Genomic DNA, 15,100 nt, shown 5'->3' on the forward strand with positions numbered 1-15,100 from the left:
AAGTTGACTTGACTTGACTTGAGTTGTTTTTCAGACCAAATATCAGAATAGGGAAGAAATATGATCTAAGTGGCTTTCACTGTGGAATGATTGTTGGTGCCAGACGGGGTGGTCTGAGAATCTCAGAAATTGCTGATCTCCTGGGATTTTCATGCAAAACAGTCTCTAGAGTTTACAGAGAATGGTTTGAAAGACAAAAATCATCTAGTGAGAGGCAGATCTGTGGCTGAAAATACCTTGTTAATGAGAGAGGTCAGAGAAGAATGGCCAGACTGGTTCAAGCTGTCAGGAGGGCAATCAGAACTCAAATAAGCACACGTTGCAACAGTGGTGTGCAAAGGAGTGTCCCTAGATGCACAACATTGAACCTTGAAGCGCTTGGGGGCTATAGCAGCAGAAGATCATCAACATACACTCAGTGGCCACTTTATTAGGTACTGAAAGTAACTAGTAAGTGTATTTCTTATTGTAATTTATAGTTTTTTTTGTGTTGCACTTGTACTGCTACCACAAGACAATAAAATTCATAACATATGTCAGTGATATTAAACCTGATTCTGATCTGACCCCCAATTAGCAGTCACCTTGCCAACAACTCCCACAAATACAAATGAATTTAAAAGATTAATTACATTGCACTGGATTACTGAAGGCATTATAGTGAAAAAAAAACTATATTAACACTTAAACTGAATTAATATCTAAACCACAGGACGAAACCTTACCACTGCTGGGTTTCTGTGCAGTTTCTTTGGCTTTCTTGAGATATTTTTCCATTGTTCTCTTATGTAACCTGGAAAATCAAAATACAGGATATGGTGAGTTGAAGAGTTCTGGCTGAGACATTTGCAGTACCCAATTCAGGGCAACATTATCTTGTTGCCACCATAACAACCTCTGCCCAAGTTGTACTGTTTTTACCTGTATCTGCAACTTTTGCCATGTGGCACCCCCTGCTGGTAAGACAACATTATAGCAACCCTTAGCCTCCATGATGAGGTTATACACATAAACTAAAGGAACAGCACACCTATTCTGACGGGGTGATCTACACCTCAATGGTACAAATGTAAGAACATAAGTAGTCATAGTGATAGCCTCCCTGTTGATGACTAGAACTACACACAATACTCCAAATTTGGCCTCACCAACATAACATCCCAACTCCTGTACTCAACACCCTGGTTTATGAAGGTCAATGTGCTAACTGCTCGCTTTACAACCCTGTCTAACTGTTAACACTATTTTCAAGGAATTAGGGATCTGTATTCCTTGATCCCTTTATTCTCCCACAATCCTCAGTGCCCTATTGTTCGTTGTGAATGTTACAGAACACTACAGCACAGAAACAGGCCATTTGGCCCGTCAATTCCATACTGAATTATTATTCCACCTAGTCCTATTGGTCCACACCTGGATCATAGCCCTCCCATCCGTACACTTATCTAATTTTTCTTAAATATTAAAATTGATCCTGCATCCAACACTGGCAGCTCATTCCACACTCACATCATCCTCTGAGTGAAGAAGTTCCTCCTCAGATTCCTCTTAAGTACTTCACCCAAGTCCAACCCTGGTTTGTCCTGCCAAGGTACAACACTTGTCTGAATTAAATTCTATCTCTCATTGGGTCCATTGGGCCATGACCCAAACTGCTGACAGTCCACAGATGCTTCTGACCTGCTGAGATCCTAAAGCAACTCGACAAATGCATTAAATAAATACAAGTCCTTACCAGCTAATAACCAGAGAGACTTTGCAAAACCTCTACATAGGAATGAGCACTGCGTGACTGGAGGGATGGATTCGCCAACTGCTGCAAGGCAGCACCTACCTCCTGTCAGGTTCACGGGTGCATTTCCCACTTGCGAACCGTTGGAATATGAACCAGATCCTACCATAACCTGGGGAGGGCTTGCATACTACAAACCCCACAGGGCTCAGCAACATCCTTCAGGGCAGGAAATTTGGAGTGACTTCGAGGCGACTCCTAACCTGAAACACTGGGTGGGGTCCAGTAAGCCTCCCAGTCTGAGGCAACCTTGCACTCAGTGTCAGCAAGACCAAGGAATTTATTGTGGATGCCAGGAAAGGAAACGCTGGACGAAAATACAGCAATCTTCATTGAAGGGTCAGCTGGAGAAAGGGTGCGCGGTTTCAAGTTCCTGGGCATCAGTATCTCAAAGGATTTATCCTAATCCCAACATATTGTTGCAGTCATGAAGTGTAGCACACTAGTGGCCATACTTCATTAGGAATTTGAGGGACTCTTGCCAAATTTCTACTGGTGTACCATGGAGAACATTGCGACTGGCTGCATCACCATCTGCTACGGAGGCTCCAATGCACAGGAGTGCAAGAGGCTGCAAGGGATTGCAGAGTCAGCCTGCCCTGTCATGGGCAAAGGCCCCTCCACCATCAAGGACAGTTTCAAAAGGTAGTGCTTCAAGAAAGTGACATCTATCATTAAGTACTGTCACCATCCAGGACGTGCCCTCTTCTCATTTCTTCCATCAGGGAGGAGGTACAGGAAAGACACTCATTCAACGTTTTAGGAATAGCTTCTGCCATCAGGTTTATGAATGGCCAATGAATCAGTAAACATTACCTTACAATTCCACGTTCTCGCTAGTTATCTAGCAATCTAAATGTCTATTCGGTCATTCATTCATTGTAACTTAATTTTTTATGTTTTGACTATATTGCTGGCACAAGGCAACAAATTTCATGATCCACAATACTGTACAAAGTCTTAAGCACATATATATAGCTAGGATGCCTAAGACTTTTGCCCAGTACTGTTTTTCTCAACGTGGAGCAGAGAACGAATTTGTAAATCTGGTGGGAGCAAGGGATGTTAGGAATGGTAAGGATGGAGCACTGTGGGAGGGGGTGTGGGGCAGGTGGCAGAGAAGGAGTGCCGGTGGGGGGGGAGGGGGGGGGGGGGAGAGAGGTTGCAGTCAGACCCAGCTCTGAGACACTGGTGATGTGATTCCAAACAATTGGTTTATTGGTTATTACAAATGTGTCTCTGGTGCTTCCCGCTCCTCCCCTCTCCCTTCCCCCTTTCCCCAACCATGATTCCCCTCTCCTTGCCCCCTTCCCACTCTCAGTCCACAATGGAGACCCATATCAGAATCAGGTTTATCATCACTCACATGTGTCATGAAAAATATTTGGTGACAGTAGTACAGTGCAATACATAAGATTACTACAGTACTGTGCAAAAGTCTTAGGCAGCCTGGTTATATACTGTATATGTGTCAAAGCCTTTTGCCTAGTGGTGTATGTCAGTAATAATAAACCTGATTCTCATTCTGAAATTAGGGTGGGAAAGTTAACTTGGAACAAACCAGCAGTTAAACTTGAAATGCTCACCATTTCTTGTGAACAGGAGTCAGATTTTAATTATCATGTTAGAAGTTTATAAAATTATGACAGTCATTGATAAGACAGACATCCAGGATTGTTTCTGTTAGGAAAGAAAGGTCAAGAACTAGAGGCTGTACATTAAGGTGAGAGGGAAAATTAAAGGAGATGTGAGGGTTAAGTTTTTTTTTGCATCAAGAATGGCGCATAACCTAACGGGCTGCCCTGGATAGTGGTGGAAGCAGACAAGATAGTGGCATTTAAGAGGCTATTATACGCAGGAATACGCAGGAAAGGGAAGGATATTGATTAGGTACAGACAGAAGAGATTTAGTTTCATTCAGCATCATGTGTGGTACAAACTTCGTTGTCTAACAGTAAGGAACCTCACCATCTGAGACATGGTCTCTCCTCAACACCATCATCAGACGGGATAAGACCATAAGGTACAGGAGCAGAACTAGGCCATTGAGCCCATCAATTCTGTTCTGCCTTCAATCATGGTCAACTCATTATTCCTTTCAACCCCATACTCCTGCCTTCTACCCGTAACCTTTGACCACAAGGAGAACAGGAGTCCAGGGGTGTGAAGACCCACAGAACAGCCTCATTTCCTCCATCATCAGGTTTCTGAACTGTCCATGACACCACCTCATTTTTTATTTCTTCTCCACTATTGATATGGTAATTTCAAAGTTCAAAGTAAATTATTATCAAGGTGTATGTATGTCACCATATACAACCCTCAGATTCATTTTCTCTTAGGCATCTTCAATAAATCCAACAATCAAATAATAACCATAATACCTTTACCATGTGGTAATTTTTATGTCTTTCACTGTACTGCTGCTACAAAACAACAAATGTCACATCATATAGATCAGTGATAATAAATTTGATTCTGATCCTCTGTTATATTGTTCTGTGTTCTAAATTGGAGTGTGAATTCTGTTAGCAGACTCCAGTTCAATCTCTTACTGCTCTTTAACCCGACTCCAGTTGAGGGTTAAATTAGTCTATTAATCAGAATTTATCTATTTAGAGATACAGTGTGGAATAGGCTCTTCAAGCCAAAATTACCCAGCAACCACTGACAACCCCGATTCAACTCTTGACTAATCATGGGACAGTTCTCAATAACTTATCAACCTACCAACTGGTACATCTTTGGACTGTGAAAGGAAAGTGGAATACCAGGAGAAAACTCACACATTCCACGGGGAGTCCTTACAGAGACCGCCAGGATTGAACTCTGAGCTCAGACATCCCGCGCTGTAACAGCATCACACTAACTGCTACATTACAGTGGCACCCATATTGTTAGCCAATATGGAGCAATCACTCAATCTAGCCATGACACTTGTCACCAATGTGGCTGAATGAATCATTGATGATTGATTCATTGTGAACTTTAGGTAGATTTAAACAAAACTATGAAGAATATATAGTACTGTGCAAAAGTCTTAGGCACACATACAGAACTATATATATCTTCCCAACATCCTTTGCTCCAACATCAATGCTCCACATTGACAAATATAGTACTGTGCAAAAGTCTTAGGACCCTAGCGCTATATATGTGCCTAAGACCTTTGCACAGTACACACAAGCAATAAATTACCTCATTGCCGTTTTCTCCTTGGCTCGTTGCCTTTCTAGTAAACTACCATGTGGCAGGTGAGGTGAGATATCAATCTCTTCCGATTGAAACTTCAAGTGCAGTTGCTCCTCCTCGTCCATTAGGAACTCAAACAAGTCCTGATGTTGCTTACAGCAAAAGGGCTGGAAAAATAATTGCACAATGCTAAAGGTTCAAAAACTGTCACTGTTTATTGCACATGACATTAAAGTAAACCCTGGTCTCTCAGGTTGACACATTAGTTCAGATTGTGCAATCTCAAAAAAGAACAGGCAAGTTATCCCCGACCAAAACTGATCCCCAGTCATACTCAACAAACATATTACTTGTTCAATACCATATTGGTGTTTGAGGAATTAGGCTCCTGAGATGAGGACTACCTCCTGAAGGGCTCTCAGGACATTGGAGTGCCGAGCACCTTTTTGCTATGTCTTATAATAAACAACAATGAATTCAGAGTGGATCAATCCTAAGTGCATTTATTTAACTTGCAGCAAGGGAAGACTAGCACTGCACAAGAGGTGGTGATATCCTTGGGGGGGGAAAACAGTATAGTCTCTTCTTTATACACAAGTGCTAGCTACGGACGCTTCAGTTAAAGGGCAAAGTGCATTCTGTCCTACTGCTTAATCTGTGAACTTGGCACTCTTCCAGTAATTCATCTGTTGGTCTGCAGTCTGTCAAGGACTCGGGTTCCGTCAGCATAATATTGCTCGAACACTATTAGCAAAGTACTCTGGTGCAATACAGATTCCATTTTGTTTCAGACAACACAACTAGATATGTGGCTCTAACTGCATTACCAAATTTGCTAGGATGAACATGTCATTTGCACACCCAACATGTCTGTAATTCGGCAGTGCAAGCTCATTAGGCCAAAAGGGCCTGTTATCATGCTCCATCTCTAAAAAAAATACCAGACTCATGCAAAAATATTCTCAGCTCCATCACATAAAGAACTTATTAGGCAGACAGAGGAAAAGATGTTTGAACTGACCTGAAAAATGATAATTTTACCTTGGACTATGCTTCCCTCGATTTGCCTAATGTATTCATTTATTATTGTCATATGTATCAAGATACGGCAAAAACTTACCTTGTGCACTGTCACAGTCAAAAATACACAGATAGAACTGGATGAAACACCAACAATGCAGAATAAAGTGTAACAGCTACAGGGAAAGTACTGTGTGCAGATAAACAGTAAGGTGCAAGATCATAACGAGGTAGACCGTGAGGCCCAGAGTCCATCTCATTGTATAAGAGGTCTATTCAATAGATAGATAGATAGATACTTTATTCATCCCCATGGGGAAATTCAACTTTTTTCCAATGTCCCATACACTTGTTGTAGCAAAACTAATTACATACAATACTTAACTCAGTAAAAAATATGATATGCATCTAAATCACTATCTCAAAAAGCATTAATAATAGCTTTTAAAAAGTTCTTAAGTCCTGGCGGTTGAATTGTAAAGCCTAATGGCATTGGGGAGTATTGACCTCTTCATCCTGTCTGAGGAGCATTGCATCGATAGTAACCTGTCGCTGAAACTGCTTCTCTGTCTCTGGATGGTGCTATGTAGAGGATGTTCAGAGTTTTCCATAATTGACCGTAGCCTACTCAGCGCCCTTCGCTCAGCTACCGATGTTAAACTCTCCAGTACTTTGCCCACGACAGAGCCCGCCTTCCTTACCAGCTTATTAAGATGTGAGGCGTCCCTCTTCTTAATGCTTCCTCCCCAACACGCCACCACAAAGAAGAGGGCGCTCTCCACAACTGACCTATAGAACATCTTCAGCATCTCACTGCAGACATTGAATGACGCCTACCTTCTTAGGAAGTGCATTCGACTCTGTGCCTTCCTGCACAAGGCATCTGTGTTGGCAGTCCAGTCAAGCTTCTCGTCTAACTGTACTCCCAGATACATGTAGGTCTTAACCTGCTCCACACATTCTCCATTAATGATCACTGGCTCCATATGAGGCCTAGATCTCCTAAAGTCCACCACCATCTCCTTGGTCTTGGTGATATTGAGACGCAGGTAGTTTGAGTTGCACCATATCACAAAGTCCTGTATCAGTTTCCTATACTCCTCCTCCTGTCCATTCCTGACACACCCCACTATGGCCGTGTCATCAGCGAACTTCTGCACATGGCAGGACTCCGAGTTATATTGAAAGTCTGATGTGTACAGGGTGAACAGGACCGGAGAGAGTACGGTTCCCTGCGGCGCTCCTGTGCTGCTGACCACCGTGTCAGACCTACAGTCTCCCAACCGCACATACTGAGGTCTATCTGTCAAGTAGTCCACTATCCAATCCACCATGTGAGAGTCTACTCCCATCTCCGTTAGTTTGTGCCTTAAGATCTTGGGCTGGATGGTGTTAATAGTCTGAAAGCGGTGGGGTAGATGCGGTCCTTGAGACTGGTCATATATGCTTTAAGACTTCTGTATTTTCTGTCCAATTGGAGAGCAGAGCAAAGAGAATTATGGGATGGGTGGAGTCTTTGATAATGCTGGGTGCTTTACTGATTATGTTCTCTGTAAATTATGAATAATTTCTACTGTTATTTTCGGATCTTGGTGATTTTCTGATCCCCAGGTTCTTTTAGGAGTCCAAAGAATGAGTGAAACTTATTATGCAACGATCGACTATTGTTAAAGTTTAAACAAAGGACCAGATACAGAACATTATGAACTAAAGGAAGAACAACAAAAAAAAAGATGGCGCTTTAGAAAAATCTAACAGGACCCTGCAGAGATTCTTGTATGCCAAGCACTCTCCCACCAGGTGGCACGTGTGGTGACATTCTTTCTCCGGAGGAGCTGCTGTCTTCATGAAGAGATGTGGTTACCACCGGCAGGCATCCGCCGTGCTGCTTTGCAGAGTCTACAGGATTCTATCAGGACCTACTAAGAGTCTCGAAGACGATGGAGTCCTGACTGACCCTTGCCCTACCTCAATGGATGTCAGTGTGGCTCAGGTGTGTGGAATGACTCAGAATGAGCTGCTTGTCAGGCCCAGGCCCTACAATCTTATCTGAGAGCCGAGTCCACACAACTTGACCCATCTCTCCTCGACACCCACAATCCCATTCAGGGATGCAAGTAGGAGGTACCTCTATGGGCTGCTGCACTACATCTTCCACTTTCTAGCCCTTGTCCACCATCCCAACATGCCATGGCAGTCAGTCTTTCCACCTGGCGGTGAGGGGGTCCCCAGTGGAGGTTGCTTTATGAAGGAGTTCTTCCCATGCACCTGAGGGATCTGGGTTGGAGGGTGCTGCAGAGAGCAGTGCCCTGCATTAAGTTCTTTAGTTTGTACACTGATCTCCCAGCCGCATGTCACTTCTGCGGGCTGGAGGAGACCGTGTACCACATGTACATGGAGTGTGTGAGGCTGCAGCCCCTTTTTGATATCTGCGTGGGCTGCTTCTCACCTTCTGGTTACATTTTAGCCCCACCCTATTTATATATGGTCATCCAGTGAGGAGGGGACATGGACAGATGAGGATGTCCTTGTCAACTTGCTCCTGGGGCTGGTGAAAACAGTCATCCATGGGCCTTGGAAATGGGTGGTGGGAGGATCTGCCTGGGCAGACTGCCTGGCCATGTTTAGGGGGTATGTTCGTGCCCGGGTAAATATTGAGAAGGAACACGTGCAGTCCACGGCGACCATGGTAGGGGGGAGGGGAGGTTATTGCCATCATTGACAGAGATGGAAACATTTTGGTTTAATGTGAAATGTCCATTTGTAGTGAAGTAATTGTGTTAGTCACGGTTTTGTATATATAGCACCGAATTTGTAATAAAGATATTTTGTATATTAAAAAAATCTGCGGGGTGTTGTACCATTACTCTGTGGGGTGTTTACTCTTCAAGTACTTCTTGGCATTCAGGATACAGGACCGTGTAAAAGTCTTGGGCACATATATGTAGCTGGGGTGCCTAAGATGTCTGCACAGTACTGTAATTTTATGTATTGCACTGTACTGCTATTGCTGCTGCAAAATACAAATTTCCTGACAAATGCGAGTGATGATAAACCCGATTCTGATGTGGGTCTCATTGTGGCCTGGAAATGGGAAGGGAGAGGGGAATCATGGTTGGGAAAAGGGGAAGGCAGAGGGGTGGGAGTGGGAAGCACCAGAGAGATATTCTGTAATGATCGCTAAACCAACTGTTTGGAATCAAATGACCTCGCCTGGTGTCTCAGGGTTGGGTGTGTCTGCACCCACACCACCCTCTGCTCTTGGCACCCCCTCTCTGGCACCCCTCCCACACCCTTTCAGCGGCACTTCACCCTCGTCATTCCCACTGTCCTTTGCTCCCGCCAGATTTACACAGCTGCCCTCTACTCCACGTTGACAAATACAGTCCTGTACAAAAGTCTTATGCACCCCAGCTATACATGTGTCTAAGACTGTGCACCGTACTGGATATTAAACTGAAATGATCAAAATCAATGAAGTACTTAGGGCAGCATGGTTGCAATGTGGCTGGAGTATCACTATCACAGCGAGATGGATTCAATCGGCCGCTGTCTGTAAGGTATTTGTACATTCTGCACATGGTCACGTGGGTTCCCTCTGGGTGCTTCAGCTTCTCCCGCGTTGGAAAGACGTACAGGTTAGTAGGATGATTGGTCACATGGGTGTAACTGGGCTTGAAGGGTCAGTAACCATGCTGCATCTCTAAAAAAATAAACTGGAGGTCTTGAGAAATACAGGACTCCCCCCCCCCCCCTTTACAAAGGTAGAGCGTTCCTATGGAACCTTTCTTAAGCCAAAATGGCGTAAAGCAAGGAACCATTAATTTATATGGGAAAAATTTTCGTAAAAGCGGAAATCCTCTTTGTAATGTGAAAACAGGTTACTAATGTAGGTCTTTTTTAAAAGCAAAGTGGTGTAAAGCGAATATTCTTAAAGCAGGGAACACCTATGAAATATACTCAAATGAAAAAAAAAAAGGAAAACGTCAAGACCAAACATTGCACAGAAGATTCACATGGATATTGCTGCGAGTAGAGGTTTAAACAAAGAACATAGCACAGCATATTACCAGCCCTTCAACTGAAAATGTTGTGCTACCCTTTTAAACTACTCCAAGATCAATCTAGCACTCACACATAGCCCTCCATATTTCTTTCATCTATGTGGCTACCCTAAATGTCCCTGATGTACCTGCCTCTATCACTACCCCTGGCCGTGCATTCCATGCAGCCAGCGTGAGCTCTAACAGACTGGATAGACTGGGATCCGTGCTGGCCCTTAGCGTCGGTGCTGCCCTCCAGTGGTTGCTCCGTGGAAGGCAGGCTGGGTTGCACTCATCTGCGGCTGTACTAGTACAGTACACAATGGGGAGCAGCTGCCTGCTTGATCTTGCAGAAACGTGGCTCCTGAACGGCTTCCCATGCACCACCAATCTACAGGCCATGACGCTCGGGGATCTGGGCTATACTTTTTTGGTAAGTGTATGTTTTTATTCTGCTATATGTGCAATGTGCTGTGTGTGACTGCTGGCAGGACCGCCGTTTCGTTTGTCTGCATTCATGTGTATGGTTGAATGACAACTAAGCTTAAACTTGGGGCCCTTTTACTTGGAATGCAGCAGCCAAGCGGTGATCACATGGAGGTTTATAAAATTATGAAGGCTGCAAACAGGTGAATGGTGGCAGCCTTTTCCCCAGTCTAAAACTACCCTACCCCGAGTCACGGGTTTAAGGTGAGGGAAGAACTTTAAAGCGGATCTGCAGGACAACTTTTCCTCCATACAAGGGTCAGTGAATGTATGAAACAAGCTGTCAGAAGATCTGTTGGAAGTAGGTACATTTAAAAGATATTTTGACAAGTACATGGATAGGGAAGGTTTAGGGGATGTGGGCCAAATACCTATGAATGGGATGAGTGCAGATGGACATCTGGTGGGCTTGGATGAGTTAGGCCAAAGGGCCTGTTTCCTTGCTGTATAACCTTATCAATCTACTCACCAGTTCGGATGTCTCTCCACTTATTTGCCCATGTGTAGGTAGGGGCTTAAAAATTTTTCCACAAAACCGACAGTGAGTAAATCCGTTGGTTTTCTGCAGGAAAATTCATGGGAGTAAACAGAGTGTTGAATTCTACAACTAAGTGCAAAGTTCAAAGTACAAAGTGCATTTGGTATCACAATATTCAACCTTGAGATTCGTCTCCTTAAAAGGCAGCCGCAAAACAAATTAAAACAAAAGAAGACTGCTGAACACCTAAAATGCAGAGAAAAACAAACATCATGCAAACAATAAAAGTACTGAAATAGCGTTCAGAATTTAAGTGAGTCCACGGACATGAAGCCGAGAGCAGCAGAGCAGGCCGCTGCCTCAGCCTCAGTTTAGTGCAGCAGAATAAACATGGCGGAGCAGCAAGCAGAACTGCCCCAGCCCTTGCCTCTGGTCCCGAAACTCTGCCTTTCCTATCTGGCCTAGCATGTAAATTGTCCAAACAGTGGGCCGCTCCTCACTCTCGGACCTGGACCCTGTTGCTTCAATACACTCTGGGCCTGCAGCGTAACAAGCTTAAGGACTTACAATGGAGTACGAATGACACACCGTAATGAAGCTCCACTGTATCATTAAAGTACTATCCCATTTTTGGATCATAATCACGGGAGCAAAGGAAGAAGTAATTATATTAGCACAAGAGATTCTGCAGATACCTGTAATCCAGAGTGACACAGACAAAATGATGGAGGAACTCAGTAGGTCAGGCAGCATCTACGGAGAGGAACTGAACGTCCATGTTTCGGGTTGAGACCCTTCATCAGGAAGTAACTATATTACTGGGTAAAAGCTTTGGAACTCCTTATCCCACAGCATGCTGCCACTGACTGTCCCTGATGGACTTGAGCAGATAAGGGGCACCTCTCCACCATCCCCTCTAAGGAAACGAGACATGGGTAAAGAATGTGGCTTTTCCCTTCAACCCATTAACAATTAAAAGAAGTAAGATTGCTATTCTCAAAGTGTTGAACTTCCCGTTCAGAGAAACACACCTTCAAATTTTACCTCTCTAGAAGTTAGTTTTGATCCTCTCTTTTAACCTCTGTCCTCTTATCTTGTATCTGTGCCCACTAGTTTCGGCCTCACCAACCCTGGCGAGAAAACTATTGAGCAAACACGAGGAAATCTGCAGATGCTGGAAATTCAAACAACACACACAAAATGCTGGTGGAACGCAGCAGGCCAGGCAGCATCTATAGGGAGAAGCACTGTCAACGTTTCGGGCCAAGACCCTTTGTCAGGACTATTGTCTAAGTTTCAAAACAAATGTTGAAGTGACTGAAAGTAAGTACATGTTCGGCACAGCATTGTGGGCTGAAGGGCCAGTAATGCGCTGTAGGTTTTCTATGTTTCTATGAAAGTGGGTCTCAGGGCGGTCCCTACTGGGTTAAAATTGGCTCTTGAAACATTTTCCTGACCACACACTTCATTCTGAAATCAATGGCGCATGAAAAGTGGGGGTTCCCAACCTGTGATCTACGTACCCCTCAGTTAATGGTATGGGTCCCTGGCATAAAAAAAAGGTTGATAAGACAGCACAATGCAAAGGAGCCCTTTGATTCTAAACACAAGAGATTCTGCAGATGCTGGAAATCCAGAGTAACACATACAAAATGCTGCAGGAATTCAGGCAGCATCTATGGAGGGGAGTAAACAGTTAATATTCTTTAGCCTGAAGGTGGTGAATCTTTGAAATTTGTTGCCACAGGCAGCAATGGAGGCCAAATCATTGGGTACATTTAAGGCAGAGATTGATTGATCCTTGATTAGCACTGCCTGAAGGAATATGGGGAGAAGGCAGGAGATTGGGGCCGAGAGGGAAATGGATCAGCCAAGATTTAATGGCGGAAGAGACTCAATAGACCAAATGGCCTAATTCTGCTCCAACATCTCATGGTCCTGTGGACATTTCGTGCTGAGACCTTTCATCAGGTCTGGAAAGGAAGCGGAAGAAGTCAACTAAACATCAGCTCTATTCTCCATTTTCCCTGTTGTGACTGTTGTTCCCCTAACTTTCTCCAACAGTCTGACAGAGCTGGGGAGTGGCTTGTGAATCAGACCCTGCTAACTCGGAATGGGTTCAGGGGTGAAACATTACTGAGAGAACGGTGATAGTTATTGGTGCTGTTACTCAGGTACTGAGCTGAGGTGAATGTCTGCTCTCTGTGTTCGGATCCACGGCATCTATACTTACTGCTCCATTCCTGTTCCACAGCCAATAATCTCCAGCACCTTCAAATTTGGCAACCTTCTGTAACTGGATCTCTGTTACCTAAACAGGAGTATAATATCATTAAGAACTTAAATAAACACTGTAATCCGCCAAATCTGCAATTTCAGTCGCTCCGGAGGTTGGCTCGTAGTCACCTTCTCAAAGGAGGACAGGAGAATGCTTTAAAATGCTGACTTTACCAGCAGCTTCATTATACTGAAAATTAGTAAGTTCAGTTATTTTTCTCTTAAGGCATAGAGAATTGTAAAGTTGGCTAGGCAACTTTCCATTCCTGGTCTACACTCAGTGGCCACTTTATTAGGTATACCTGTACACCTGCTCATTAATGCAAATATCTAATCAGCCCATCATGTGGCAGCAACTCAATTCATAAAAGCATGCAGATATGGTCAAGAGGTTCAGTTGTTGTTCAGAGCAAAATCTGAATAGGGAAGAAATACAATCTAAGTGACTTTGATCATGGATTGATTGTTGGCGCCAGATGGGGTGGTTTGAGCAACTGCTGATCTCCTGCAATTTTCACGCACAACAGTCTCTAGAACAGGGGGCTCACAACCTTTTCTATGCCATAGACCAATAAATTCCAGCAAGGGGTCTGTGTTTCCCCGTTTGGGGAACCCCAGCTCTAGAGTTTATAGAGAATGGGGTGAAAAACTAAAAATAAATAGTAAGAGGTTTTGCTGTGGGTGAAAATGCCTTGCTAATGAGAAAAAAAAACCAGAGTGGCCAGACTAGCTCAAACTGACTGGAAAGTGACAGTAACTTCAAACAGCCACGTGTTACAACAGTGGTGTGCAGAAGAGCATCTCTGAACACATAGGCCCAAACAAAGTGGATGAGCCACAGCAGCAGAAGACAACAAACACACACTCAGTGGCCAGTTTAATAGATACAGGAGGTACCTTATAAAGTGGCTGCTGAGTGTAGAGTCTACCCTCGAATGTTATCTGGTCTGGCAATCAAACTATGAACCATAAATCTTGTGAGACATGGACAGATGAGTAACTCCATTGGGATGACATACTAATTTGGGAGCAAATTCTTGCAGAGGCCAAAGAGCTAGGAATGAAGCACTACAGTCATTTGACCCTATGTGTCCCAGGCGAGTATAGCTCATGTCACTGTAACCTCCTTGCCGATTCCACCCTTGTTGGGAAGCTAACGATGTGGAATCACCTCTTGTGTACTACCATGTTAAAAAAAATATTTTCACTGGGAATTTGCCCCGCAGACAGGGATTAGGATGAGTAGCAGAGATTGGGTATTGTTCCGATACAACACCAATGGAAAATTGGGGGCTTTCCAGTGGCCATTGTGTGAAGATCATCTCCAAAAGGAAATTCCTTATATTTGTCTCCCAGAGATTGTTAAACTATCTTATTTATTTTAATTGATTTGATTTGCTACTGTGCTCTCTTGCTCTGTTGATAAATTTGGAAACATGAAGAAACAGTCAATTTTAGGGTTACTATGAAGGGTTCTTCTTTTTCTTGGGCCCTTAGCTCCAGTGAAGCATAAGGCACTGATGATCTCCTGTCTCCATCGTCTAAAGTTGATGGTCTGGTTGGAGTTCATCAATGTTTCTTTAATCCATTGTATCCACTGTACAGGGGACTGGCTTTCACCAGAGCCCTTTTGGCTAGCCTTACCCGTTTCCACCTCTCACCTCTTAGGAAAGGTTGCTGACCTCAGATGTGACCTGCTTCTCTCTCCCCAGGTGCTGCCTGACCTGTTGAATGTTTCTAGCATTCTAGGTTTTGTTTAAGTTGCTCTGTTTTTAAAGACATAGCGTTTAACTACATGAATAGATACTGAGA

At 43.8% G+C, this 15,100-nt stretch overlaps 1 protein-coding gene across 5 annotated transcripts in view; it reads right to left on the reverse strand.

The window, feature by feature from the left end:
* Positions 1-15,100, reverse strand: part of LOC140725742 (glutamate-rich protein 6-like) — a 76,971-nt gene that overhangs the window by 20,743 nt on the left and 41,128 nt on the right. For all 5 annotated transcript variants that reach the window (XM_073041596.1, XM_073041594.1, XM_073041593.1 and 2 more), the window contains 4 exons: positions 13,245-13,322; positions 11,003-11,095; positions 4,991-5,151; positions 726-793 (listed from right to left, as the gene is read on the reverse strand). In XM_073041596.1, the coding sequence (XP_072897697.1) occupies positions 726-793; positions 4,991-5,151; positions 11,003-11,095; positions 13,245-13,322 (400 nt within the window). The remainder of the gene's footprint in view (positions 1-725; positions 794-4,990; positions 5,152-11,002; positions 11,096-13,244; positions 13,323-15,100) is intronic.

This window comes from Hemitrygon akajei, chromosome 3 (assembly GCF_048418815.1).
Source record: "Hemitrygon akajei chromosome 3, sHemAka1.3, whole genome shotgun sequence".
Lineage (NCBI taxonomy): Eukaryota > Metazoa > Chordata > Chondrichthyes > Myliobatiformes > Dasyatidae > Hemitrygon > Hemitrygon akajei.